Source organism: Hylobates moloch, unplaced genomic scaffold (assembly GCF_009828535.3).
Source record: "Hylobates moloch isolate HMO894 unplaced genomic scaffold, HMol_V3 SCAFFOLD_20, whole genome shotgun sequence".
Lineage (NCBI taxonomy): Eukaryota > Metazoa > Chordata > Mammalia > Primates > Hylobatidae > Hylobates > Hylobates moloch.
This window is the reverse complement of record NW_026652295.1, coordinates 35,010,846-35,038,761: the sequence shown is the minus strand read 5'-3', so window position 1 is coordinate 35,038,761 and position 27,916 is coordinate 35,010,846. Positions and strand designations below refer to the sequence as shown.

The window sequence follows — 27,916 nt, the reverse complement described above, 5'->3', positions numbered from 1 at the left end:
CTGAGGTGGGAGGATTGCTGGAGTGACTGGCGGCACAGTAGGTTTGTTTACATCAACATCACCAAACACCTAAGTAATGTGTTGATGATGTCACTAGGTGATAGGAATTTTTCAGCTTCATTGTAATCTTATGAGACCACCATTGTATACGTGATCCGTGGTTGACTGAAACACAGTTATGCGACCCGTGGCTGTGTTCTTATACTGTAGTTAACCAAGTAACAGTGCCCATTAATACATTTTAAAAGTAAATTTTCAACAAGACTTGAAATACGCCTTTCCTGACATCATTTTCCTGGTTCCCTTTTTACCTCTTTGATTTCTTCTCAGTCATTTCTGTGGACTTTTGTTCCTTTGCCTATCTTGTTAACCATCTGTCTTATCCAGAGGTCCTGTCATCACCTGTATAAACTCTCCCTCAATCACAACCTCTCGCCAACATTGTTATTGAATAAATGAATGAATAATGACTCTTAAATCTTAAGTTCTACATTCTCTGTGCTTCAAATGTTATCCAAATGCTTGCTAAAACGTCATAAAGATACCTACAATTTATTTATTTATTTTGAGACAGGTTCTCTCTCTGTCCCCCAGGCTGGAGTGCAGTGGCACAATCTCAGCTCACTGTAGCCTTGACCTGGGCTCAAGCAATCCTCCCACCTCAGCTTCCTAAGTAGCTGGGACCACAGGCGTGTACCACCATGCCCAGCTAATTTTTTGTATTTTTGGTAGAGATGGGGTTCCGCCATGTTGCCCAGAGTGGTCTCCTGAGCTCAGGCAATCTGCCTGCCTTGGCCTCCCGAAGTGCTGGGATTACAGGTGTGAGCCATCATGCCTAGTCAGTACCTAAAATTTATAAATGAACTCAAGTTTTCTTCTTTCCTTTTCTACTGGCCTCCTCTGCCTTCCACACCTGCCCTCTCTCCATCACATTCTCTGTACAGGCTGTTGCTGCCTTTGCCATTTCAATCCCCCAAGCCTGAAAAGTGGGAGTTTCCCTTTTCCTCCCTTTCTCTATCTAATACTAAATGCCAGCCTATTCTGTTTCTTAAATATATAATCTGTTTCCACTATTACATCCCTGTTAGTACTCCTTTAGTTCAGGCTCCGTTCTAAGGTTAAGTGCATGGGCTTTGCAGCCAGACATACTTGAGTTTAAATCCTGACTCACATTCACTGTCTTTCAAACCCTAGTCAAGTTACTCAACCGCTCTAAACCATCAATCCTCAAACTTGGCTGCACATGGGAACCACCTGTGGAGCTTAAAGAAAATACTGGCCAGGTACAGTGGCTCATGCCTGTAATCCCAGCATTTCAGGAGGCCGAAGTGGGCAGATCACTTGAGGTCAGGAGTTTGAGACCACTCTGGCCAACATGGTGAAACCCCATCTCTACTAATAATACAAAAATCAGGCCGGGTGCGGTGGCTCACGCTTGTAATCCCAGCACTTTGGGAGGCCAAGGCGGGCGGATCACGAGGTCAGGAGCCCTCAACTAAAAAACAAAAAAAATTAACGGGCTGGTGGCGAGACCTGTACCCATGGGAGACTAAGATCAGAAAGAAAAGAAAAATAAAAAGAAAAATACTGATGCTTGGTCCAACTCCAAGGCTCCTGATTTCATTGGAGTGGAGAGAGGCCTGAGCATTGGGAGTTTAAAAAACCTCCCCTTGGGGAGCTCTCCTTTATCTCTACTGGATAAATTTCAAGCCTCTTCTTGTGCCTTCTCTATTAGCTTTGTCTCCTATGTCCTTCCCTTTCAACAACAGCACTGCTTAGAGTTTGTGCATAAAACCTCCCTGTCTGTCACCCCCAAGCCTTTGCTCACCTGATCCTTCTGCCCGGAATGTCCTGTTTGCACTCTCTCAGCTGGCTCTTCCCCAGTCTGTATCTTCTCCAGGCTAATTCTTAGTCATCCTTCATCCTTCAAGACTTAACTCAGATATCACCTACTTCGTTTGGGATGTCTTCCTCACCCATCTGTGCAAACCTCATTCTTAGTCTAACATGTTGAATTGTAGTGTGTGTCTCTCTCCCACTGGACTCTTTGAGTTCAAGGCTGAAAATCAAAGGTCTTCCAATTTTATTGAAATGAAATAGGTTCAACACAACTCTTGCTTTCTCTATGAAGCCATACTTATGTCTATGTTAGCCCAAATTAATTTCCTTCTCTTCTGTAGTCCTAAAGCACTTGGGAATTGTATCATCTCTAACTCATGGGTTCTAAGTGACTAAAGGACAGAAACCTTATCTGTATTCTTTAGACCTTCCCCAAAGCACCTAACAAGCATTAACTTATAGTGTTGCTTAAAAATGCTCACTGGTTGCTGGAAGCAAATAAAGTTTGGAGAGCTCATCAAGGAGAGTGGGTAAAAATATTAAATGGGGCTGGACATAGTGGCTCATTCCTATAATCCCAGCACTTTGGAAGATCGAGGTGTGAAAATCACTTGAGCCCAGGAGTTTAAAACCAAGACCAGCCTGGGCAAAAAAGAAAGACCCTGTGTCTATTAAAAAAAAAAAAAAAAATATATATATATATATATGTGTGTGTATACACACATTTAAAAATAGTACAAAATAAGTACAAAATAAACACCAAATTTCAAAGACTTAGGTATAATTTAAAAATGCAAAATATATCATTAATAATTTTATATTTATTAATGTTATAATGATAATATTTTGGATATATTGATTTAGGTAAAATAAATTACTAAAATCAATTTTACCTGATTTTACTACTAGAAACTTTAAAATTACATATGTGGCTTGAATTATATTTCTATTGCCTTCCTGTAAGTTTTCTCTGCCTCACCTCCGAACAGGGATTATGTTCCCACCCACTATTTTTGTTTTTTAGTATGACCAGGCTGGTCTTGAACTCTTGACCTCAAGTGATCCACCCACCCCGGCCTCCTAAAGTGCTGGGATTACAGGCGTGAGCCACTGCACCTGGCCAACCCTCTCATTTTCTAAGACAGTTTTTAGTAACTAGTGGTAAGTGATTTTACAGATAATTAAGTGGGATTATCTCTTTTGAACTCTTTTTTCTCAATACAGATCATAATCTACCTTCTCAGCCCAAGGAGTATAGCATTGGTCAGAAGCATCACCAGGAGGAAGTAATTCACAAGTTGGCCATGCAGCTGAGACACATTGGGGACAGCATTGATCATAGGATGGTTCGAGAGGTGAGGCTTCAGTTTCCCCAGCCAGGGCCTGTCAGGTAGGAGGAAAGAGCAAACAAAACTATGGCTGCCAAGTGTCAGAGACGCCCAGCAATTATCAGAATTCATAGATTAATACTAGTCTGGATTACCAAATATTGGATCTAAACATTGTGAACCTGAGCCAAAGCTGGCATTTAATCTCATACTCGCTACTCAGACTGTGGTCTGTGGACTGGCAGCATCAGCATCACTTGATTAGATTGTGCAAGATCTGAGACTCCAGCCCACACAGTCAGAATCAGAATCTACCTTTTTACACATTCCCCAGGGGATTTGTGTGCACACTGAAGTGTGAGAAACTGTTTCACACCCTCAAAATAGGATGCAATTAGAATCACCTGTTGAGTTTAAAAAACGACAGATGCCTGGGCCCAACCTGGAGAAATTCTGATTTAATTCGCACAAGGTAAGGCCTGGGAACCTGGCATTTTAAAAACTGCCTCAGTGAATCTAATGCACAGTCAGGGAGGAGAATCTGTGTCTTGGACTGTGGTTATCTTCCCTGAATCAGCCCGAAGGGTAGGATGTGGGCCCTACCCTGGCCAGTTTCTTAGAAACTCCTGATTATTATAAGAGATAATAAGGGAAAATAGGAAAGACTAATGATTACTGTTTGAAATTTTGGGGGTGATGAAATCCACAGCTAACTTAGTTTTCCTCCAGAACAACCTGTATTTGGCAGGAGACAATGATCACATGGGCTTTGTGACAGACGGGGTGGCAGACCCCTCAGAGCCCAACTTCTTGCCCTTAGATTCAACTATCCTGTGAAGCTTTCTTGGTGCAGCTTCCACCATGCTGTCCTCCACCATGCATGCCACAGGGAGTGCCATGTCCTCTTTTATACTCAGGTCCAAATGTGGACAACACACAGCCTTTCCCTCAAATAAAACATCCTGGAGACAAAACATGAATGGGAGATCCCAACAGTAATGCTATAAAAGCAAGAGGGGGCCAGGTGTGGTGGCTCACGCCTTTAATCCCAGCAGTTTGGGAGGCCAAGGCAGGCAGATCACTTGAGGTCAGGAGTTCGCGACCAGCCTGGCCAACATGGTGAAACCCCATCTTTACTGAAAAACACAAAAATTAGTCAGGCATGGTGGCACACACCTGTAGTCCCAGGTACTTGGGAGGCTGAGGCAGGAGAATCTCTTAAACCCAGGAAGCAGAGGTTGCAGTGAGCCGAGATTAAGCCACTGTACTCCAGCCTGGATGACAGAGTGAGACTCTGTCCCAAAAAATAAAATAAAATAAAATAAAATAAAATAAAATAAAATAAAGAAAGAGAGAAATAAAGAGAAAATAAACGCAGAGAACATAGGCAATCAAATAAACTATTTGATAAGCCAATTTCATTCCAACAATATTTATTGAATGCCTACTATATGCCAGACTCAGTTCCAGGCATTGGTGGCTACAGCAGTGAGCAGCAGGGCTCATAGAAATGATGTGGGGAGGGGGCAGATAACAAGGCAGATGAACAATAAACAGCCAAGTCAGACAGGGATGCGAGCTCCAAGCAGGATCAGGGCACACTGACTGATGGAGAGTGACTTCCGATGTGCTGCCATGGAAGGCGTCTTTGGGAAGGTGATATTTAAGCAGAGGCTGGAAATGAAGGAGCTAGCCATGAGAACACCTGGAGTGGGAAAGTGTTCCAGGCAGAGGGAACAGCCAGTGCAAAGCCCGGCCCCACCAATCTACTTTGTGTCTCTGTGGATTTGCCTATTCTGGACATTTTATATAAGTAGAATAACACAATATGGAGCTTTGTGTATGGCTTCTTTCACTTAACATACTTTTTTCAAGGCTTATCCACATTGTAGCATGTATCAGTATTTTACTTCTTTTTACAGTTGAATATTCTATTGTATGATATACCACATTTTGCTTATCCATTCACCAGTGGTTGGACATTTGGGTTGTTTCCACTTTGTGGCTATCATGTATAATGATGCTGTGAACATTTGTATATAAGTTTTTGTGTAAACATGTTTTAATTTTTTTTGGGTACATACCTAGGAATGGAATTGCTGGGTCATGTGATATCTCTATATTTCACTTTTTGAGGAACTTTCAGACTGTTTTCCAAAGTGGCTGCACTATTATACACTGTGGCCCACCAGCAGTTTATGAGGGTTCCAGTTTCTTCACATCCTTGCCAACATTTGTTATTAACTATCTTTTTGATTATAGCCATCCTAGTGGGTATGAAGTGTATCTCATTATGCTTTTGATTTGCATTTCCCTGATGAATAATGTGCATCTTTTCATATGCTTATTGGTCATTTTTCTCTTTGGAGAAATGTCTATTCATATCCTTGCCCATTTATAATTGACTACTTATCTTTTTATTATTGTAGGAGTCTTTTTTTTTTTCTGAGACAGGGCCTTGCTCTGTTGCCTAATCTGGAGTGCAGTGCTGTGATCATAGCTCACACAGCCTTGAACTCCTGGGTTCAATTGATCCTCCCACCTCAGCCTCCTGAGTAGCTGGGACCACACGCACATGTCACCACACCTGGCTAATTTTTAAATTTTTATTTTATTTTATTTTTTGTAGAGACAGGGTCTCACTATGTTGCCCAGGCTGGTCCTGGATCCCTGGGCTCCTGCCTTGGCCTAGGAGTCATTTGTATATTCTAGATGTAAGTTCCTTATCAGATATGTGATTTGCAAATATCATGTCCCATTCTGTAGGTTGTCCTTTTACTTTATTGATAGTGTTCTTTGAAGTACAAAAGTTTTGAATTTTGATGAAGTTCAATTTATCTACTTTTCTTTTTGTTGCTAGTGCTTTTGCTTTGGGTGTCACACTTGTGTTTTCTTCTAAAGGCTTTTTAGTTTCAGTTGTTAAATTTAGGTCTTTGATCCATTCGAAGTTAATTTTTACATACATTTTAGTTAAGAGTCTACATTTTTTTGCATATGGGTATCCTGTTGTCCCAACACCATTTGGATTTTGTTGTTGTTTGTTTATTTGTTTGAGACAGGTCTTGTTATGCTGCCCAGACTGGCCTCAAACTCCTGGGCTCTAGAGATTTTCCCACCTCAACCTCCTGAGTAGCTGGGACTATAGGTACATCTCACTGTGTCTGGAGTACCATTTGTTGAAAAGACTATTGTTTCCCTATAAATTGTCTTGGTGTTATGGGATCTTTGGGGTGTCAATTTTCTGGCCGGAAACCTCTGTGGCCATGGCATCTTTTGCCCAAGTTCTTGTCCTGCATCCAGGAAGAAAGAGGTATGCAGACAAGTGAAGGGTAAACAAGACAAAGGTGAGCTTTATTGAGTGTTACAACAGCTCAGAGGAGATCCGCAGTGGGTAGCTCCTCTCTGTAGGCAGGTTATCCATTGAGTGTTCAGTTCTCAGCAGAGAGGAGGCCCTGGAGAGAGTAGCTCCTCTTTGCAACTAGTCGTCCCAATGTCTGCAGCTGTCAGTGGAGAGGCGGCCCTGGAAAGGATGGCTCCTCTCTGCCAGCAGGTCATCTCTGCAGCTCTTAGCAGAGAGGGCAGTTCCTCTCTGCAACTTGTTGTTCCTTCATCTCCAGCTATCAGCAGGGAGGGTAGCTCCTCTCTGCAGCTGATCATCCCATTGTCTCTCTACTCTCTTTGTCCCGAGGACATCATCTGCCCTGCTCTGGCTGAGCCCAAGGCTTATATGGACCTCAGAGGGGAGCCAGTGCTTCCTGATTGGTCCATGGGTGGCCATGGGTGGGCCTGGAAGAGGCACCAACAGTCCCCACTCTGGTCCACAGGACTGGCAGTCTAGCCCCCAGCCTTTAGGCCTTCCCTGGCCTGAAGGTGGGGTCTCACTGGGGACCCAGCCTCTTCCACCCAGGAATCAATCTGCCTCCGGTGCCATGCGGGACTCGGCCCCAACCCCTGCTCAGAGATTGGAGCCGCCGCTGGGAGCAGAGAGAGGCCAGGCAGTGGGAGCAGACACCCCTGAGCCTTCAGGGGTAGGGGTAGGGTCCTTCCTGGGGCCCCTGAGGGTGCAAGCTGCAGAGATGCCTGGGTCCTGCAACAGGGAGGGTGGCCACAGTGGCACCCAGGGAGCTCCTGCCCCAACTCAGAAGGGATGGGGCTCCCACTGGCTCCGTGGAGCATGCGGCCCCAGCTGCACCTTCCTGCTGCAGCCAGCATGAGGACAGCAGCCATTGCCATCATTGGCACCCTTGTTGAAAACCTGTGGGCTGTAAATATGAGGGTTTCTTTCTGTACTCTCAATTCTGTTCCACTGATCTGTATAGCTATCCTTATGCCTGCTCCAGCTTTTCTTGCAGAACTTTATAAAGCTGGTTTTGACCTAGACATTTGTTCTATACTACAAACCTATAAACTTGTACTTTAGAATAACTTTTTTTTGTTTGTTTTTTGAGACAGGGTCCCACTCTGTTGCCCAATTTGGAGTACAGTGGCACTATCTCACTGCAGCCTCAACTTCCCAGGTTCAAGGAATCTTCCTACCTAGGCCTGCAGAGTAGCTGGGACCACAGTTGCCCACCACCACACCTGGCTAATTTTTTTGTATTTTTCTGTGGAGACAGGATTTCACCATGTTGCCCAGCCTGGTCTCAAACTCCTGGGCTCAAGCAATCTGCCGGCCTCGGCCTCCCAAAGTGCTAGGATTACAGGCATGAGCCACCGCACTCAGCCTAGAACACCTTTAAATAGACCACAACACATTTAAAAAATAATAGTTTGAAAAATTCCAGCCGAGTATGGTGGCCACAGTCCCAGCTACTCAGAAGGCTGAGGTGGGAGGATCGCTTGAACCTGGGAGGTCAAGGCTGCAGTGAGCTGTGATCATGCCACTGCACTCCAGCCTGGGTAACAGAGTGAGACCTTGTCTCAAAAAAAAAAAAAAATCCTTCTAAGTTTGGCTCTGAAATGCTGAAGGCTTTGCTGCTTCAAAGTTCAAATCAAGGAACTTTAACAGAGTTGCAAGTCTGGCATATGGCAACTTGCTTTCCTATATAGTCATGATTTATTTACCTTTTGTAAATAAATGTCTAATCAAGCAGTCACATCGATTCTCTAGCTGCCTTCCTGCCATTGATGTAGTTAAAGAAACTTTTATTCTTGCTCTTGGAACTGCCTATCAAGCAGCTCGTCAAGTTATATTTTTATCTGCTAAATGGATTGTTGTTGAGCTGCCAAATTGTTTGCTCTCTTGTTCTTTTTACTTAAGCAAGTGCTCTGTCTTTTCAAAAGTGTTCTGTGTTTCTCAAAATAACATCTTTTAGGCCGGGCACAGTGGCTCACACCTGTAATCCCAGCACGTTGGGAGGCTGAGGCCAGGAATTTGAGACCAGCCTGGGCAACGTAGCGAGACCCCTGTCTCTCTCTCTCTCTTTTTTTTTTTTTTGAGACCCCTGTCTCTACAAAACAATTTTTTAAAAAATTAGCCAGGTGTGGTGGTGTGTGCCTGTAGTCCAGCTACTTGGGAGGCTGAGGTGGGAGGATTGCTTGAGCCCAGGAATTTGAGGCTGTAGTGAGCTATGATTGTATCACTGCACTTCAACATGGGCGACAGAGGGAGACCCTGAATCTGAAAAAGAAAAAAAAAATCTTCTATTTTTCCATTGAGTTGTGTGGGGTTTTGGTTCAAGTATCTGTTTTTTTTTTAATTCAGTTTTTTTTTTTAAACCTGGGACATATACTTTTTCTAGAGATAAAGCATGTTTTAAAATAATTACACTTCTCATCACTTTTAGAATTTTAAATATGCCTTTAAAATTTTTCTCTCCTTCTGGGTTCTGGAAACCGCTCCCTCCCTGTCCCTACGCCCCTAGGAGTGGTGACAACTCTGTGGTCACAGGGTCGGTGACAACACCGTCCTCTGTGGTTTCTCCACACCTTTTAGAGTCTGTTTAACTCACCTCGAATTAGCCTAATTTGGGTTCTTCTGGGAATCTGCCTGATATCATAACGCATAGGGAATTTCTCAGTCTATTAGAAAGAAGAGAGGGAAACAAACATTTATTAAAACATTTTTTCCAGGTACTGTTTGAGACACTTTTACATGTTTCATTTAATTCCCCCAATAACCCTATGAATTACTGTCATAGGTATTTCAGGAGAAGCAGTGGAGTTTCAGAGAGATTACAAAACTTATCGAAGGTCACTTAGCTTCTAAGTGGCAAAACTAGAATTTAAATATATGAGCATCTGACTCAGTGTTCTATACTTTTTCTTGCCTGCTATGCTGAAAGGAAACTCATTCCGTTTTCCTAGCTGATATCAACTATAAGAGGGGGAGAAAAATCCTTTAATGATTTTCAGTTACTAGCAGGACAAAGTCTAAGTTCCTTAGCCTACTGCTAATGGTTTTTCATTCCTTCCTTAATTCATTTCTTCAACTTATATTGAGCACCTGCTGTATGTCAGGCTCTGTTTAAGTATTGGAGATATGGGAGTGATCAAAGAGACAATATTACTGATCTCACGGAGTTTGTAAGGGAGACAAACAGTATCTACACAAATAAAGTATGTAGTTTATCAGATAGAGATACATGCTTTGGAGAAAAATAAAGCAAGGAAAGGGATAAGGAGTGTTGGGGTTTGCAATTTTAAGTAGAGATGTTAAGGGAAGGCCTCATTGAGAAGGTGACTTTTTTTTTTTTTTTTTTGAGACAGAGTCTCACTCTGTCATCCAGGCTGGAATGCCGTGGCACAAAGTCGTCACTGCAACCTCTGCTCCCAGGTGCAAGCAATTATCATGCCTCAGCCTCCCGAGTAGCTGGGATTACAGGCATGCATCACCACACCTGGTTATTTTTTGTATTTTTAGTAGAGCGGGTGTTTCACCATGTTGGCCAGGCTGGTCTCAAACTCCTGGGCTCAAGTGATCCACCAGCCTCGGTCTCCCAAAGTGCTTACAGGCGTGAGCCACCAAGAAGGTGACTTCCGAGGAAAACCTTGAAAGAAGTGTGGGACTGAGCTGTGGGTATTGAGGAGGTGGCAGAGGATTGGAGGCAGGAGGACAGCAAAGCCTCTGGGGCAGGAGTGTGTCTCATGTGTTTGAAGAATGGCAAGGAGGCCAGTGTGGCTGAAGGTGAGTGAGGGAGAAGGTCATAAAAGATATGGTCAGGGCCGGGCATAGTGGCTCACGCCTGTAATCCCGGCACTTTGGGAGGCCGAGGAGGGCGGATCACCTGAGGTCGGGAGTTCGAGACTAGCCTGACCAACATGGAGAAACCCCGTCCTTACTAAAAATACAAAAAAAAATTAGCCAGGCTTGGTGGTGCATGCCTGTAATCCTGGCTACTCAGGAGGCTGAGGCAGGAGAATCGCTTGAACCTGGGAGGTGGAGGTTGTGGTGAGCCGAGATCGTGTCATTGCGCTCCAGCCTGGTCAGCAAGAATGAAATTCCGTCTCAAAAAAAAAAAAAGATATGGTCAGAAGGGTGGGTGGTGGGCAGATTAGGTAGGGCCTTGAGGTCACTGCAAGGGCTTTTTTTCTAAGTGAGGTGGCGCCATCGGAGGGCACCGAGCAGAGAAGCTGCATTTCAACAGTCCACAGAGGGGGTTGTGCTGAGAACAGACTGCAGGGGACAGGTGGGGAAGCATTTGTGTCTGACCCACAGTCTTCTTTTTCTGATGGTCCGACATAAACAGTTGTTACTTTCTGCTCCAAAATACTTAATATTCACCTCACCTCTTTGCCCATCTAAGTCCTAGACATTATTAATTATTATTATTATTATTATTATTATTATTATTAAGACAGGATCTCCCTCTGTTTCCCAGGCTGGAGTGCTGTGGCACAATCACAGCTCACTGCAGCCTCGACTTCCCAGGCTCAGGTGATCCTCCCACCTCAGCTTCCTGAGTAGCTGGAACTACAAGTGTGTGCCACCACGCCTGGCTAAGTTTTTCTAGAGATGAGGTTTCGCCATGTTGCCCAGGCTGGTCTCAAACTCCTGAGCTCAAGCCGTTCACCTGCCTTGGCCTCCCAAAGTGCTGGGACTACAGGCGGGAGCCACCATGCCCAATATTCTCTCCATTCTTCTAGCCTCAAGGCAAACTTGCTCACGTCTTTGAGAAAACTAAGAAAGTGTTTTGGCAATCCAGGGGAATAGGCTATCAGCCCTGAAGAGTGCCCCAATTTACTGATGAGCGCCAATTTGTTGAGACCAGCCAAGGCAACATAGTGAGACCCCGTCTGCACAAAATATTTTTAAAAATTAGCCAGACATGATGGCATGCATCTGTGGTCCTAGCTACTCGGGAGGCCGAGGTGGGAGAATCACTGGAGCCCAGGAGTTTGAGGCCAGATGGGAAAGATGGTCAGATAGGAAAATATGTCCAGAGGCAAACTTCCAAGGCGATGTGAGGATATGACCATACGGAAGGTACTGTCCTTCAGCTCATACAATTCATAAAGCAACCCAAGAAGCTTGTTGGCAGCATGGATTGAATTAGTATTTTCCATTGGGTTGAATTTTTAACTTTGGATTATTCTATCACTTTAAAAAAAAAAACCTTTCTCTCTGTCTCCCTTTTTTCAAATAGGATCTTCAACGGGATGGCAGAGATGCACTAGATCATTTTGTCTTCTTTTTCTTTAGAAGAGTTCAGGTGTTGCTGCATTTTTTCTGGAACAACCATTTGCTGTAAAAGGAAAGTAAAGGTCAAGTTCTGTTTTCTTTTTACCCTCTGAGAAACATGAATCCCACGGGGACAGATGGGAAGAACACCCTTCTCTGTCCCCCTGTTTTTGTACCCATCACTGTTGGTCTACACCTGGTTTGTTGAAGAACTGCGGGCTCACAAGCCGTTTGTTTCTTCGGAGGAACTAACTATGAGATGTCTGCGATCACGTCATGGTAAAGCCCAAGGAGTAATTAGTACCCCAGGAAGCCTTGCCACCCAGAAAACACCAGCGCTGTGGATGGTCCCAGGGCTCCTTGTGAGGAAACCTTGAACATTTCCTTCCAGGAATGAAAGAGAACCTCGTCCTCAAACTAAAGGCCACAGAAATGGGCACTACCTCCTGGGCCACTGCCTGGGCACCATGCCCTCTGGTGACCTGTTGGCTCCACTCTTGTCCCTCATGTCCAGATCTGCAGTGCCAGCTTCTCCTTCTCAGTGACATGTCACCTCCCTGCCCCAATCCTGGCTCCAACCCTCTCTGGAAAGTCGAAGTGAAATGTTTATCTCTAATACTCAAATTCAACATATGGCTCATCTCTTCTACCTTCCCATTTCCATGCCTAGAGGCCCCACTACTACCACTAGCACCGTTGGGTGTTTCCTTCTCAGGCTCTGATTCTACAACATTTACGTTCTTGTCTCACCTTTGATCCCCTCACTCCTCTGTGACCCCTTTCAAGTCTTCCTCCACCACGCCAGTGTTTTCCCATATCACTCGACCCTGCTCGAAGGTATCTTTCCCTGCTCTGTCATCCTCTTTTAGGCTTGCCTGCTTAAAATTGGGAGTGCTTAGTCCTTGGCCACCAGTCCTGCCTTCTAGAAGAATGTAAGACCTGAAAGAGTTATGAATCTATCACAAGGCAAAACTTCTCTTTTCCTATTGCTGGATGGTTTTGCTATTATTGGTTGGTAGGCCCTTTGCCTGTGGAATGTATTTCACTCATTCTCTCCTGCACGCTCTTACGCAGTTCTTTCACCTGCATTCTTCTCCTTTTACCTTTTTGTCTACCTCATAGTCCCTCTCTCCCCTCCTTTAAAAGAATTACAAATATTAAGAAAGCTTGTTGTTATAAATTAAAAGTTTACGTATGTATCTTGAGTTCTTCATAGGGGAAGTGTTATTTTTAAAAATTCTAAAAATGAAATATATATTGTTATTTTATTGAGCATGAAACCCCTGTGCATATTTCTTTTTTGAAGGAGGAACCCCCTGGCAGGGTCTAGCCCCTTATTCCTGCTCATGTTGGTTTGTAGACTTTGACTTTACGTAGCGTCAACTTTGTCCTTCCAAAGGGAAACGTCTCCATTTTTTAGTCTGTCGCAGGCAGTGCCTATTGATTTCTATTATTACTTAGGTTCTGGCTGACTATCCCTAAAACTTTCTTTTTAAAATTTATTTTGAATAGGTTTTTATTTATATGATTCAAAAATCAAAACAAGGCCAGGCACGGTGGCTCACGCCTGTAATCCCAGCACTTTGGGAGGCCGAGGTGGGCAGATCACAAGGTCAAGAGATTGAGACCATTGTGGCCAACATGGTGAAACCCTGTCTCTACTAAAAATACAAGCATTAGGTGGGCGTGGTGGCGTGCACCTGTAGTCCCAGCTACTCAGGAGGCTGAGGCAGGAGAATCGCTTGAACCCAGGAGGCAGAGGTTGCAGTGAGCCGAGATCATGCCACTGCACTCCAGCCTGGCAACAGAGCAAGACTCCATCTCAGGAAAAAAAAAAAAAATCACAACAATATGAAAAGGTTTACAACAAAAACCCTTTCTCTTATTTTCTACTCTAAATTCCAGTTGTGGTTATTAGTTTTTATGTATCCTTCCAGAGGTTCTTTGTATAAATACTAGTTAATACATACATGTACACATACACACACACATATATTTACATGCTAGAGGTAGCATGTAATACACACTGTTTTGTACCTTGATTTTTTTACTTAGCGTGGGTGTTCAGGCACTGTTCTGGGTGTTTTATAAATGTTAACTTACTTATTCATAACAACCTTATGGGATAGGTATTATTATTTGCTCTTTTTTTACTGTTAAAAAATTGAGGCAGTAGTTAGTAGAGGGAGGCAGTAGAGGGGTTAACAAACTTGCTCAAGGGCACACAGCCAGTAAATGACATGGCTTGGATTCCAAACCAGGCAGGTGTTCCTAAGTCTAGATTATTATCCACTATGCCATACTGCCTCTTGGAGAGCTTGCCATGATCCACAGAGAACTCCATAAAGTGTTGCATTTTATTCAGTTAAATGAATGTACATAATTTGGCTGGGTGTGGTGGCTCACATCTATAATCCCAGTGCTTTGGGAGCTGAGGTGGGAGATCACTGGAGCCCAGGATTTGGAGGTTAAGGTGGGCTTTGATGGCACCACTGCACTCCAGCCTGGGCGATAGAGTGAGACCCAGTGTCTAAAAAAAAAAAAAAAAAGAAAAGAAAAGAAAATTAAAATTAAAAGAAATGAATGTGCATTACTTTATCAAGCCTCCTTTTATGGACACCTGAGTTATTTCTCATACTTTGCTATTATAAACCATGATGAAATAAGTAACTATGTATGCTTTGGATATTTGTTGAATAAACTTCCGGTGGGCAGATAGCTGGGTGAAAGCAAAATGCATTTGTAACTTTGCCAGACCCCGCCGTGGGGTTGCACCACTTTACACTCCCAGTGGAGTGCCTGTTCCCCTCAGCCTCTCCAGCAGATTATGTTAGTAAACTTTTAAATTTTTGCCGAATTTATGGGTAAAAATTTCTATCTCAGAGTAACTTCAATTTGCACACTTAAAATAGTGAGTTCGTCTGAGCATCTTTTTCTTTCTCTGCTGCCCAGGCTGGAGTGCAGTGGCACAGTCATGGCTCACTGCAGCCTCCAACTCTCAGGCTCATGCGATCTTCCAACCTCAGCCTCCTGAAGAGCTGGGGCTACAGGTGTAGCCCCACCATGCCCGGATAATTTTTTTTAGTTTTCAGTAAAGACAGGATCTCACCATGTTGTCCAGACTGGTGTCCAACTCCTGGGCTCAAGCGATCCTCCCCCCTTGGCCTCCCAAAGTGCTGGGATTACAGGCACGATCCACTGCACCCTGGGCATCTTTTTGTATATTCAGGAGCCATTTGGCATTTCCTGTTTTGTGTACTGTTTATTCATATCCTTTGCTCATTTTTTTTTTCCTACTGGGTTTCTGGCCTTGTTCTTACTGGTTTCTTATTGCTGGCCCAGAGCTTGTGATGATATACCAGTGCTAAACCTACTTTGTAACAGCGTCTACACCCTCAGATTTTCAGCAGAAGGTTGTTAATGCTTTTCTTTCCTTTTCTTCGGTGTCTGCTGGTTTGTTTTTATGCACACAACCTCTCTTGAGACAGGGGGAGCTGAGACAGATGGAAAGGGTGATGGGTGGGCAGGCACCAACCCTGGAGCACCCAGAGGCCCAGGAAAAGGTATCAGTTGGGATCTCCAAGTAGTCTGGCCCTGCTCAGGAGAGCACAGCCGCTCTGATGGTGGCGCTACGGTTCCGGACCTGTGAGGCCTCCGCGGGGCCAAACGGCAGGCCGAGACAGTATCGGGGCCGGGAATGTCACTCACCCCTAAAGGGAGAGGCACCAAGCGCAGCCCCTTCCTATCCCATGTGCGGAGACTCACAGGGTCCTGGTCCTGGGCTCGGGACCCTGAGAGACGCAGTTGGTTCCGAGTTCAGGACTAGGGGTCCCCTTAGATCCTCAGATCCTGCAGAATCCCGCCTCTGCCCCAGTGGGAGCCCAGGCCAGGTCGCCAGAGGGACTGTCCGCCGGCGGGAGACTGTGTGCAGGACCCACGCCTCCCAGGCTGGCGAGCGGGCAGCGCCCCGGGGCTGCGCTCCCACGGGTCGGCCCCTGCCCTGCCCCTAGCCCGCAGCGGCGCAAGTGGAACCGCATCCCTCTCTTTCGTTTTCGTTTCCCGGAAGATAGCGATTACCGGAGCGCCTCGCGCGCCTGCCCGCCTGCGGAGGACCCGGGCGCACACGCCTTGGCGCTTCTCGAAAGAGATTTCCTCCCACGCGACCTTCCAGTTCTCCGAGCCGGGTCAGGGGTTTGGGGGAGGAGGACTCGGGAGCGCGGGCCCAGGGCCCCAGCAGCCACAGCCAGGGGAGCGCTCACGACGGAAAGCCGGGAGCTCCCTCACCTCCACCTGTAATGCAGGTAAGAGCCTGGCGGCCGAACACGCAGCGCGCACGCAGAGCCACCTGCTCCCTCACCCTTTCCTCACCACCTAGATTTCCAAACCTATTTTATCAGACCCTTTACCTGGCGGGAATCTCTCCTTCCAACACATTCCTAAACTCACACCCATCCCTCACTCACCTCCCCTTCCACCTCCAGACGCGGGTCACCGCCCCTGACTCCCTCCGTGTCACACAGCTCTGAAGGCATCACGCACAGCCCCTGCGGGCCCTTTCCGCAGCCCCCTTACCACCGGTCGCCCCTACACCAACCAGATGTGAGGTCTTTGGAGGTTCGTGCGCCAGCCGGGTCCTCACAGCTGGTGAACGCGTTCTCGCAGGGAGCCCCTCTTTAGCAGCCCCTCCCCACTCGCCGGTTTCCTGGGAGCCTCGGGACTGTCCCCAGAGCTGCGGCCCCGTCCCACTCCAAGGCCTTTCTCCACTCCCCTCTCGCCAAGACCCATACCCAGTTATTAGACCCTTCCCCAGCCTCCATGCTGAAACCCAGGAGTCTGATGCTCAGCGGCTCCGGGGCTGGCGTTTCCCAGGCGGTTACAGCCTCGGAATTCCCCGCTCCTCTTACTTGGATGAGGATAGAGGAGCAGACAAAGAGCTTCCGAGGCAAGTCCGAGGCAAGTCCTGTGCCTGGAGCCCCTTCTCCAGCAAGGCAAGCTTCCCTTTCCCCACCAGGAGGCAACCCCTGAGGTCTGATTACTTGGGAAACAGCACCAAAGGGGGGCCGGCTGGAAACGAAGTGAGAACGACCCCAAAAGGTGTTGAATCCCCTTTCGCAGCAGCCAAGGCTTCTGGAGTTTGCTTTGCTGGATCCGATCCAAATTCTCTCTCGGCAGATAGCTCTCCTCGGATCCCAAGAGACGAATGTAAAGCTTTTGACAATCCTAGAGTGAAAAATGACTTGATGGAGCTGGTTTCACTTTTCCTTTCCGTGCTGTGGCAGCCTGTGGCTGGGCATGAGCCCCAAGGAGCTTCCTATTCCTACAAAATCCTGCCACTTTCTTCATTTTCTCATCTGGATGGATGAACTCCGTCATCTCTGGGGGCCATATCCTGATTGTCGAATTGTAAAGATACAGGCTTCCCGTGGTGAGACCTTAGGATTCAGAAATTTATCCTTATCCTTTCTTTTTCTCTTTGGAAAATAGTGTTTGTTCTGAGACGGAGTCTTGCTCTCTTGCCCAGGCTGGAGTGCAGTGGCGCGATCTTGGCTCACTCCAGCTTCCGCTTCCCGGGTTCAAGTGATTCTCCTGCCTCAGCCTCCTGAGTAGCTGGGATTACAGGCGCCCGTCACCACGCACGGCTAATTTTTGTATTTTTCGTAGAGACAGTGTTTCACCATGTTGGTCAGGCTCGTCTCAAACTCCTGACCTCAAGTAATCCACCCACCCCAGACTCCCAAAGTGTTGAGATTATAGGTGTGAGCCACCGCACCTGGCCTGTTTGTTTATTTCTGATTTAAGGTCTTTTGATCCCGGCCCCTCAGGTTTCCTGTGTTGTCCTCACCAAGGATCCAGTGAGTATTCCTGGGCTCTCAGATTTCAATCATGCAAGTCTTGGCAGGGGATCCCTCTTGGAGTTAGGCACGTGCATGGAAAGCGTGAATTGGAAGGATGTCATTTATTGTGTCCACTGGGTACAAAATGTTGATGGTACTGAGTTGAAGATATACATGGTTCATACCTTTAAGGTTGATGCAGTCCACTGGCAGCGATAAACACTCTTTCCCTTCCAAAAAAATTCTTAAGACATTTAAAGATGGCTGAGCCTTCACCAAGATGCTCTTCTTTGACTGTCCTGGTGTTTCTCTCTCTAGGAAGGAGAATTGGCTATTTCTCCTATAAGCCCTGTGGCAGCCATGCCTCCCCTAGGCACCCAAGCGCAAGCCAGATGTGAAGCTCAAATTAACCTGCTGGGTGAAGGGGGGATCTGCAAGCTGCCGGGAAGACTCCGTAAGTAGAGGGGAGGAGAAAAGCTGAGTTTTTAAAAGTAAGTTTTTATTTTGTTTTAGATCCAGGGTCTTGCTCTGTTGCTTACTTAAGCTAGAGTGCAGTGGTGTAATCACAGCTCATTGCACCTTCAACTTCGAGCTCCTGGGCTCAAGTAATCCTCCCACCTCAGCCTCCCCAATAGCTGGGACTACAGGCACTACTGGCTAATCTTAAAATTTTTAGTAGAAATGGGAATCTCAGTATGTTGCCCAGGTTGGTCTTGAACTCTTGGGCTCAAGCTATCCTCTTGCCTCTGCCTCTCAAAGTGCTGGGATTATGGGTCTGAACCACTATACCTGACCCTTAAAATTAAAAATTTTTTTTTTAAATAAGAGACAGGGTCACTCTATGTTGCCCAGGTTGTTCTCAAACTCCTGGGCTCAAGTAATCCTCCCATCTCGGCTTCCCAAAGTGCTGGGATCACAGGCATGAGCCACTGTGTCTGGCCCAAATTTTATATATATCTCATAACATAACTTTGTATTGCATAAATATATACAATTATTATTTATAATTTGTCAATTAAAAATTTAATTTTTGCCAGGTGCCAAGATTAACTTACCTTCCCTCTGTTTGCTGTTTCTTTGCTGAGTTTTCTTTAGCTTTTTCTTTGTGATGGAGTCTCACTCTTTTGCCCAGGCTGGAGTGCAGTGATGTGACCTCAGCCCACTGCAACCTCCGCCTCCCTGGTTCAAGCAATTTTCCTGCCTCAGCCTCCTGAGTAGCTGGAACTACAGGTGTGCGCCACCACGCCTGGCTAATTTTTGTATTTTTTAGTAGAGATGGGGTTTCACCATATTGGCCCGGCTGGTTTTGAACTCCTGACCTTGTGATCCACCCGCCTCGGCCTCCCAAAATGCTGGGATTACAGGCGTGGGCCACCGCACCCGGCCAAGGTTAGAAATTTTAACACAACTTCTAAGAAACACTTTCTAATAGTGAGGTTCAAGCACAAGACCCACAAATCTCCTCTGAGCCCTGGGAAATCCTATTTCCCTAAGACCAAACTTCCTAAGCTCAGAAGCTCACTAAATATCTACTGAATGAATGAATGCATGAATGACTAGTGATCTTCATCAAGAACGCCAGGACCTCCAAACAATGCAGGATCACTTCTGTGGGCCCTTCTGAGATGGTCACCAGATCTTCCTGCACACTTCTAGGGACAGGCGTTTCCTCCCCTCTTGAGGCAGCCTATTCTCTGATTGCATAACTCAGGGTGCAGGTCATCGTGGCCTATTTTCTCCTAGATTAGAACTCCCGAGCTACCAGTTCTGTTGCCTTGGGTTAGATTTTCCCAGGAGCAGACCCTAAAACACTGGTGAGGAGTGGGGAGGAAAGACAGAGAAGAGAAGCAAATCCCAAAGGTGTTCTTTTGGGCCATTTAGCACCATGGGGGTCTCTGGGGACAGTGAATCCTAAGTTATTCCAACCAGTGGGTAAGGGGGTTATCCACTCACTTCCCTTCCATGACAGCACGAACGCTGTTTCCAGGGGTATTGGCTCTCCAGCATTTCAAAATTACCCTGTACACTGGCTAAGGGGTTCCTGCAGCCAGAAAAAGCCCAAGGCAGGTCGGATGGGGCATTCGGCAGCCTTCACAGTGTGGAGGTGAGAGGCAGGGCCCCAGCAGCGTCTTCTACACCTGTCATCTTAGATTCCATGACTCATATTTATTGGAACATCTGCAAATATTCAGACAATACAGTTCTGGCCCTTAGTAAATATCTGACAGTTTTAAAAGATAGGGGATGCCAAATGACTCATTTTCCTGTCAACAGCATCCCAAACAAGCAAACTGCTGACACCAAATGAGGGTTCGACTTTTCAGCCCTGTTGGGGGTGATCTTGGCCCAGTTTCCTAAATTTCTGGAAGTAGTCAGGACTGATTTGCCTCAGCAGGAAGTGAACGAACAAAACAGATCTTGTTTAGCCTTGTGAGTTGATGCTAAGAGGAGCACGGAAGTTATTTTCTTGCAGAGCTCACTTTTTTTGTGTTGATTTTCCTGACAAAGATGTGTAGTAAAGCAGTAGAAAGTCCACTCTGAGGACAACTGTGATGTCCGGGGTTGTGGCAAGGGACAGGAAGTCTACTGGGATGGAGGAGTGGGATTCACGGAGATTCACAACTATGCTTCCCTCTTTGGAAATGGGGGAACAAAAGAGGATTCTGACCTCCCCATCCCTGGTCCATGGCCATGAGGGTCTGCCCAAGGCCAGAGTGAGTCAGGAGCTATGGGGGAATGCAGCTGCAGGGCAGGGACAGCTGGCAGTGCAGACTCTAGGACCATTTTCAGAACTGGGCTGATGTCACAGGGGAGTGAGTCTGGGAGTAGGTGATGCACCCTCAAGGGACAAGTTGGGAGAATTTTGAGAGGAGGCAGTTCAGAGATGGTCACCACCATGGCCTCACTCAGTGACAGAGAAACTGAGACTCAGGGAGGGCAAGGGTCAACTGTGATGCTAATGGCCAGACTAGGCCTCCAACCCAGGACTCTTATTTCTCGGTCCTGCATCTCTTCTTTTCCCTGGAGCTTATTCCCCAGAGAAAAGGTCTGTGAACTTCTCACTTTGGATGCAGAGGAAATGAGACTTCTTTGTGTTTTGAAATTGACTTTCAAAGCTCCTAGCTGTAAATAAGCCATGGGAAGAGACATGGAGTGCTGTGTCCTACATTCAGAGTCACAAGGAGAGGGATAACACCTCTCTGTGACTCCCTGGAAGTGTAAAGCAGGAGAAATGGGCCTTTGGGAAGCTCGAACAGACTTTGGGTGCCCATGCTCAAGTTCACATCCTTCACGTGTGAGAGAGTTCCTGGGCACTTCATTTAATAGATCAACGCTAACAATTGTGGCTTCCTGGTATTCCAGACCAGGGCTTCTCAGATTTTAATGTGCACATGAATCTCCTGGGAACCATGTTGAAATGCAGATTCTGGTTCAGCAGTAGGTCTGGGATGGGGCCTGAGATTCTGCAGATTTCTAATAAACTCCTGGGTAATGCTGATGCTGCTGGTTTGAGAACCACATTTTATTTATTTTCAAAGTGCTGGTCAAGACCTACTAAGGAAGTGAAATCCACTTAGTGGACCAAGATAAATATTTTTAAACATTGAAACAGAACAACACATCAGAGCGCATTATAAATAGTAAAGGTAGCTGAGATTCGTGACTACTTTGTTTAGGCTATTTATATATACATGTGTGTGGGTACAAAATGTTATTTGTTTACCATGGGTTGAGGTCAAAATGGTTTGAGAAATGCTGCCCTAGATCATGGCCTATGAGAAGCAGGAAATTAGATGGACGTGGGTGTAAAACACCAGAGCGGTGGGGTGGAATGGGAGGATGGAGATTAAAAGCGAATGTTCTAATTCACTGGAACGTGTGAGTATTGACAGTGACATCATCACCTGGTAATGAAAAGGAATGTGGCGGTGAGGACCCAAACAAACAGATGGGGAATTCCAAGAACTATTAATATGAGGATAAAGAACCTCTCCCCTCCCTAAATGCAGGGTCTGGGCTAGACCATATGCATCTTTGTGCAAACTGGAAAGACTCCTCCTTTGGGGAGAAGCCAATCAAAGTCCAGGCTGGATTTCACCTCCATCCTCCTATTCCCCTCCTCTGATGGTATCTTTGTGCAGTACACAACGTGAACTGTATGCACTGGCCCTGCCCCCACAGTGTGGTGATGATCGTAAAGCTTGGTGTGATTACCAAGGAAAGGATTATCAGCTAAGACAATGGGGCCAAGCAAAGGAGTGACAGATTTAAGGGGTCTCTGGAGACACAATGACACACAATAAACTAAGGACATGATAATTGATAAACCGCAGTCATCGTGGCAGAGAAGCAAGCTAGTCTGTCTGTTTTCAGGCTGGGCTGTGATGATCAGGATGTTGATCATCAGAATAAAGGCCATTGGTTGAGTTTTTACTCTTGACTAGGTATTGTGATGAGCATACAGTATTTATTATCCGATTGAATACATTCAGTAGGCATGGAAAGTAGCTTCTTTTGTTACCTCTGCCTTACAGTTGTGTAAACTGGGCATTAGGTGAATTATCTTGTCCAAAGCCACCTACCAGTAAAATGGTGGAGCTGGGATTTGAACCGGCATCCCTCAGACCCCACAGCTGTCATTTGCTTTGAGAAACTGCCTCTAGGCTCAGGTGATGATAGCTCCCATTTCTAGGGTACTGGCCAAGCACTTTAACTGCCTCCTGCATTCTTCCTGCAAGGGGATCCTGAAAGGTAGGGAGAAGCCAGCTGTTCATTCTGATTTGGTTGCTACAGACTGGTCAGTCTCTGTGGCTCCTGGAGCTCACTAGACCCAGTAAACTGCAGGGGTGTGGTGGGAAGTGGTGGGAAATAGCTTTGGTCAGCTGGGGAGGGGCACTTTGAGGGGTCTTGAAACCAGGACAGAGGGGTTTTGACTTGATGGGCTTGATAGTTGCGAACGATAGTTTCTTCAGCAAGACAGTAAAAGGGATGCTGTGGGAAGAGAGGTCCAGTCGGGGTGGGAGTCAGGGGCTGGAGAAGGGGCAGGCAAGGAGGCCCTGGGGGTGACCCCACACTGCTTTGCTCAACTCACTTACTTAAAAAATTTATTTTTATTGAGCAGCTACTATGTGCCAAGCATTGCTATAGGGGCTGGAGAGACCACAGTGACTGAGACAGGCAAAGTCTTTGCCTCCTGGAGCTTACATTCTAGTTGGGGATTCAGTGACTATGTAAAGAAGCACTATGTCCACAGATAAGGGCAGTGGAGGTGATGCAGCTGGGAGGTGGAGGGGAGCCCCCACATCTAGCCCTGCTCTGGGAGGAGGTAGGGGACACGGTGTTGACTCTTCAGGGAGGCACCTGAGCCCTCCAATTGGGTCCTGGACAGGCAGCTCCTCTTGCTGCCCCAGCCAGGGGGCTCTGTCCATATCTGCCTTGGGAGCTGGGAGTCGGGAGCTGGCCAAGCTGGAAATCCTCAGTAAGCAGGCCACTGGGCCGGGAGAGTGAGGTGACATTTGCCTGGAGTCTTGAGAGACAAAGATGGTTAATGGGAAAGAACTGAAAATGCAGTGGATTATTGCCAAGAGAGGGAAAGGCCGGGGGCCGATCTGCAGGTGAGGTCCCCTTACATCGGGAAGGGGAGTCCCAGTTACTCTCATCCTGGCAACTGGGTCAGGGAGACCTCTTGAGGGTGATTGATGCCATAGATAATACCCATCAGGTGTTGGACCCTGTGCCACGCATTTTACATGTATTACCTCGTTGACATCTATAGCTCCATGTATGTCAAAAAGCACATGCCACATGCCAGACGCTGCTCTTTAAATAGATTATCTCAAAGCATCCTTGTGACAGCCCTGTGTGGACAGTACAGTTTTTTTCATCATCCTTGGTTTTACTGATGATGAAACTGAGTTACTGTCATTCAGGTCACATTATTTACAGCTGGCCTGGCAACATCTTCTATGCTTTCTGTTGCTGTTGTATGTTTTTACTTTTTTTTTTTTTTTTGAGATGGAATCTCGCTCAGTCACCCAGGCTGGAGGGCGGTACCTTGATCTCAGCTCACTGCAACCTCCACCTCCTGGGTTCAAGCGATTCTCCTGTCTCAGCCTCCCAAGTAGTTGGGATTATAGGCATGTGCCACCGTGCCTGGCTAATTTTTTTAGTTTTAGTAGAGGTTGGGTTTCACCATGTTGGCCAGGCTGGTCTCAAACTCCTGACCTTGTGATCTGCCTGCCTTGGCCTCCCAAAGTGCTAGGATTACAGGTGTAAGCCATCACGCCCGGCCTTCTTCTTTTTCTTCTTCTTCTTCTTTTTTTTTTTCTAAGAGACAGGGTCCCACTCTGTTGCCCAGGCTGGAGTACAGTGGCACTATCATAGCTCATTGCATCCGTGAACTCTTGGGCTCAATCCCTCCCTCCTCAGCCTTCTGAGTAGCTAAGACTATAAGCATGCACCACCATGCCTGGCTAATTAAAAAAAAATTTTTTTTTGTAGAGTCAAGGGTCTAACTATGTTGTCCAGGTTGGTCTCAAACTCCTGGGTTCAAACGATCCTCCCTCCTCTGCCTCCCAAACTGCTGGGAATTGTAGGCCTCAGACACCACAACAGGCCAGGAATCACACTTTTGAATTTTCAGGCTGACGCCTCCAATATGGTGAACTAGGGGAACTACACAAAAAATATGAGTTAGGTACAATGCAATTGGCGGTTGACCCCCTAGCCGCGGAAGCCCTGGCTGGCTGTGGAGGCCTGCCCTCGGCCCCTCAGGAATCTGCCCATCATGTGGCCTCCACATTTTACACTAAGTCAGTTTTCGGAGTCTCATGTATCACCAGACTCATCTCCCATCGAGGCTCTAAATTCCTATCTTCACCAGCAAAACATCCTTTTCCCTGCACTCCTGCTGTTAAATATCTTATTCTTCTCTGATGGTACATTTCCCTGACTATTGAGGTGACATGTCTTGTCACGTGCTTATTGGTGGATTTGCTGTGCTGCAGGGGATCTCAACTGGCAGCAGTTTTGCTGCTCCTTTCCCCCTGGGGACATTTGGCCGTGTGTGGAGACATTTTTAGTTGCTAGAACTAGACTGGCATTGAGTGGATAGTGACCAGGGTATTCCTAAACATCCTACAACACACAGGATAGGCCTTCACAGCAAAAAATTATCAGTCCCAAAGCGTCAATAGTGCTGATGCTGAGAAATCCTGCTTTGCTGGGATTGCTGGGAAGATTCTTTTTGTCTTTAAAAAAAAATCAATTTACAGATGCTCTTGACCTGTGGTAGGCATTAACCTTTTATCTGTCATCTGCATTGCAAATATTTCCCCGAAATCTATCCTCTTTTAGTTTTGTTTATGGTATCTTTTGCAGCAAACACAGAAAATTAATGTAGTCAAATGTGTATTTCGTTTTTATTACAGCCTCTGCGTTTCCTGTCATGGTTGAGGTCCCCTCTGCTCTTATTGAGTGCATTTGGTTTTTGATTCTACTTCTATTAAGATTTGTATTGTTCTATTATTTAGGCCTTTAATCTACCTACAATTGATTTTTGTGAATGTGAATGGTGGGAGGTGAGGACCCAAATGTATTTTTTTCCAGGTGGAGAGTCAGGTTTTTTTTTTTTTTTTCCATATTAGATTAACTATCCTTTCCCTCTGAATTAAAATCCTACCTCTGTCATGTATTAACTTTACAAAATACACATACACACATATGCACATGTGTGCGTGCGTGAACACTTACTTGCTCCTGGGCTCCACCTTCTTTTCCAATGATACTTGCCAATCTTAGCATAAGACCGTTTTATCTTAGTTACATGGCTTTGTCATAGGTAGTACCACAGAGGCCAGTTCTCACATGTATTCTTTTTTCTGCCTTAAATAATTTTTTCGGCAATTTCCGACATTTACTCTTGTAAAGGAAACCTTTCCTCACTCTTAAACTGGGCTCTAGTGCCTTGCTTTCTGTTTTCTCAGCACAGTGAACGTTCCCCGTGTGCCTTCGGGAGGACTATCGTTAGAGTTGTTGGTGGTGGGGCTCCTCCCTCCTGCCAGCCTGGTTCCGTGCTGTGTCCCTAGCCCTGCACGGTGACTGACACAAGCTGGTACTCATTAGATATTGGCTGAATGAATGAACAATGAAGGATGCAGATCTCCTTTTTTTAAATGTTAAAATTAAGTTCATTTCCTGTGTCGCTTTGAGTATAAGGGAGCAGAGGCTGGTCTGGTCCTTATCATTGCCAAGGTGTGGCCTTGGACAGTTGCTTCTCTCTTCTGCCTCAACTTTCTTACCTGTAGAACTGAACCCAGTGAGCTCTGAGTCTTTATACCAGTGCAGTCATAAAATAGAATTTAAATTGATGTATTTTTTTGATACAGGGTCTCACCCTGTCACCCAGGCTGGAGTGCAGTGGCGCAGTGATGGTTCACTGTGACCTCCCGGGCTCAAGCGATCCTCCCACCTCAGCTTCCCAAGTAGCTGGGACCACAGGTGTGCATCACTATGCCTGGCTAAATTTTCTTTTTTGTACTTTTGGAGAGACGGGGTTTTGCCAAGTTGCTCAGGCTGGTCTCAAACTCCTGGGCTCAAGTGATCTGCCCACTTTGGCCTCCCAAAGTGCTGGGATTACGGGTGGGAGCCACCACGCTTAGTCTATTTTAAATATTTTTTGCCCACAAAGGCAAATGTGTCAAGGGCTCATAAAGTCATAACGTAGCCCTGCTGAACACTCTCCAAAACTTGGCATTAGGAGCGTAGCAGTCCCAGGCAGAGTGGAAACGTGGGGAGAATAAGCAGCCACTTGTCTGGCTACTGCCAGAAATAAAAACACATGCACTGAAGGTGAGTGTGGGAGGCTCCCTTGTCCTGTGGGCTGTTCCCTGAGCAAACCTGATTCCAAGTTGGCACAATGAAACAGAAAAGTTCAATAGCCAGACAGCCCAGCTGTGCCTCATGCTGCCTGTATGAGTGTGGGCTAGTCACTTAACCTCTGGGAGCCTCATTGCCTCATTTGGGAAACAATAACATCCCTTCTTTTTTTTTTTTTTTTTTTTCTAGACAGAGTCTCGCTCTGTCGCCCAGGCTGGAGCACAGTGGCGCGATCTCGGCTCACTGCAAACTCCGCTTCCCGGGTTCAAGTGATTCTCCTGCCTCAGCCTCCCGAGTAGCTGGGATTACAGGTGCATGCCACCATGCCCGGCTAATTTTTATATTTTTAGTGGAGATGGGGTTTCACCATGTTGGCCAGGATGGTCTCCATCTCCTGACCTCATGATCCCCCCGCCTTGGCCTCCCAAAGTGCTGAGATTACAGGCATGAGCCACTGCGCCCGGCCAATAACACCCCTTTCATTGGACTGTTCAGTCATTCAAGTAATCACTCAACATGTGTTTTTGAGCACCTACTGTGTTCCAGGCACTGTTCTAGGTGCTGAATACACATAACCATCTGCCCCATCACACCTAGTCCAGTGCTGGCACACAGTAGGTTCTCGTTAAACACTTGTTGAATGAATGATTGGAAAACAGGTGGGGAGGAGGTACCAACAATAAATAAGTGAATACATACATGATACATATATAATGATAAACACGAACATCTAATTCTATCCAATGTAAAATGTAATTACAAAGAAGTTAAGGTGCTAGGAAGGAAAGAAACAGGTGGCAGCGACAGCAGATGATGGGGGTTGGGGGCCAGGACAGGGGAGCATCTGCTCAGATGGAGTGTTCAGGGTGGGCTTCTTTGAGGAGGCCTGACGGGGAGTGATGGGACTGATCCTTGCTGATTGCAGGCATCCAGCCCGCACTGTGGAGCAGGGAGGACGTGCTGCACTGGCTGCGCTGGGCAGAGCAGGAGTACTCTCTGCCATGCACCGCGGAGCACGGGTTTGAGATGAACGGACGTGCCCTCTGCATCCTCACCAAGGACGACTTCCGGCACCGTGCGCCCAGCTCAGGTCAGGGAAACTCACAGGCTTTCCTGTAAGCGGGAACCCTGGTAGGCCAGGACGGCCCAAGTACCCCAGGGGGGCCCAGGGAGGGAGATGGAGGGGTCTTTCTTGGGGAATCATGCTCATTTCCAGCACTGCAGATGCCCCTCTGCATACGTGTGTGTCTGGTGGTTCCTAGCTAGAGCAGGCCTTCAGCAAGGGCGTCCATTTGACCACTTGTTTTCAGAGCTGTAGGGGCCTGTTCTGCTCTCTCGCTTTCTCTTCCCCTTATCTGTGGTCCTTGTCTCCTTTACTCACTTCCATCCTGTTGCCTCCCACCCTCTACCCCTACTGA

At 46.4% G+C, this 27,916-nt stretch overlaps 2 protein-coding genes across 5 annotated transcripts in view; both read left to right on the top strand.

Moving 5' to 3' along the window:
• PXT1 (peroxisomal testis enriched protein 1) overlaps positions 1 to 13,067 on the top strand; it is a 41,856-nt gene extending 28,789 nt beyond the window's left edge. Inside the window, exons 4-5 of the mRNA XM_032141548.2 lie at positions 3,064 to 3,194; positions 11,753 to 13,067. Of these exons, the coding sequence (XP_031997439.1) occupies positions 3,064 to 3,194; positions 11,753 to 11,857 (236 nt within the window). The 3' untranslated portion in view covers positions 11,858 to 13,067. The remainder of the gene's footprint in view (positions 1 to 3,063; positions 3,195 to 11,752) is intronic.
• A 2,848-nt stretch (positions 13,068 to 15,915) lies between these two features.
• The window catches only part of ETV7 (ETS variant transcription factor 7), a 123,187-nt gene continuing 111,186 nt past the window's right edge, over positions 15,916 to 27,916 (top strand). Inside the window, exons 1-3 of one of the 4 annotated variants that reach the window (XM_058432189.1) lie at positions 15,916 to 16,088; positions 17,940 to 18,075; positions 27,424 to 27,588. In XM_058432189.1, the coding sequence (XP_058288172.1) occupies positions 16,083 to 16,088; positions 17,940 to 18,075; positions 27,424 to 27,588 (307 nt within the window). In that variant the 5' untranslated portion in view covers positions 15,916 to 16,082. Of the gene's footprint in view, positions 16,089 to 17,939; positions 18,076 to 27,423; positions 27,589 to 27,916 lie in introns of those variants that run through there. The other 3 variants (XM_058432190.1, XM_032141537.2, XM_058432191.1) reach the window with 3 other exon arrangements.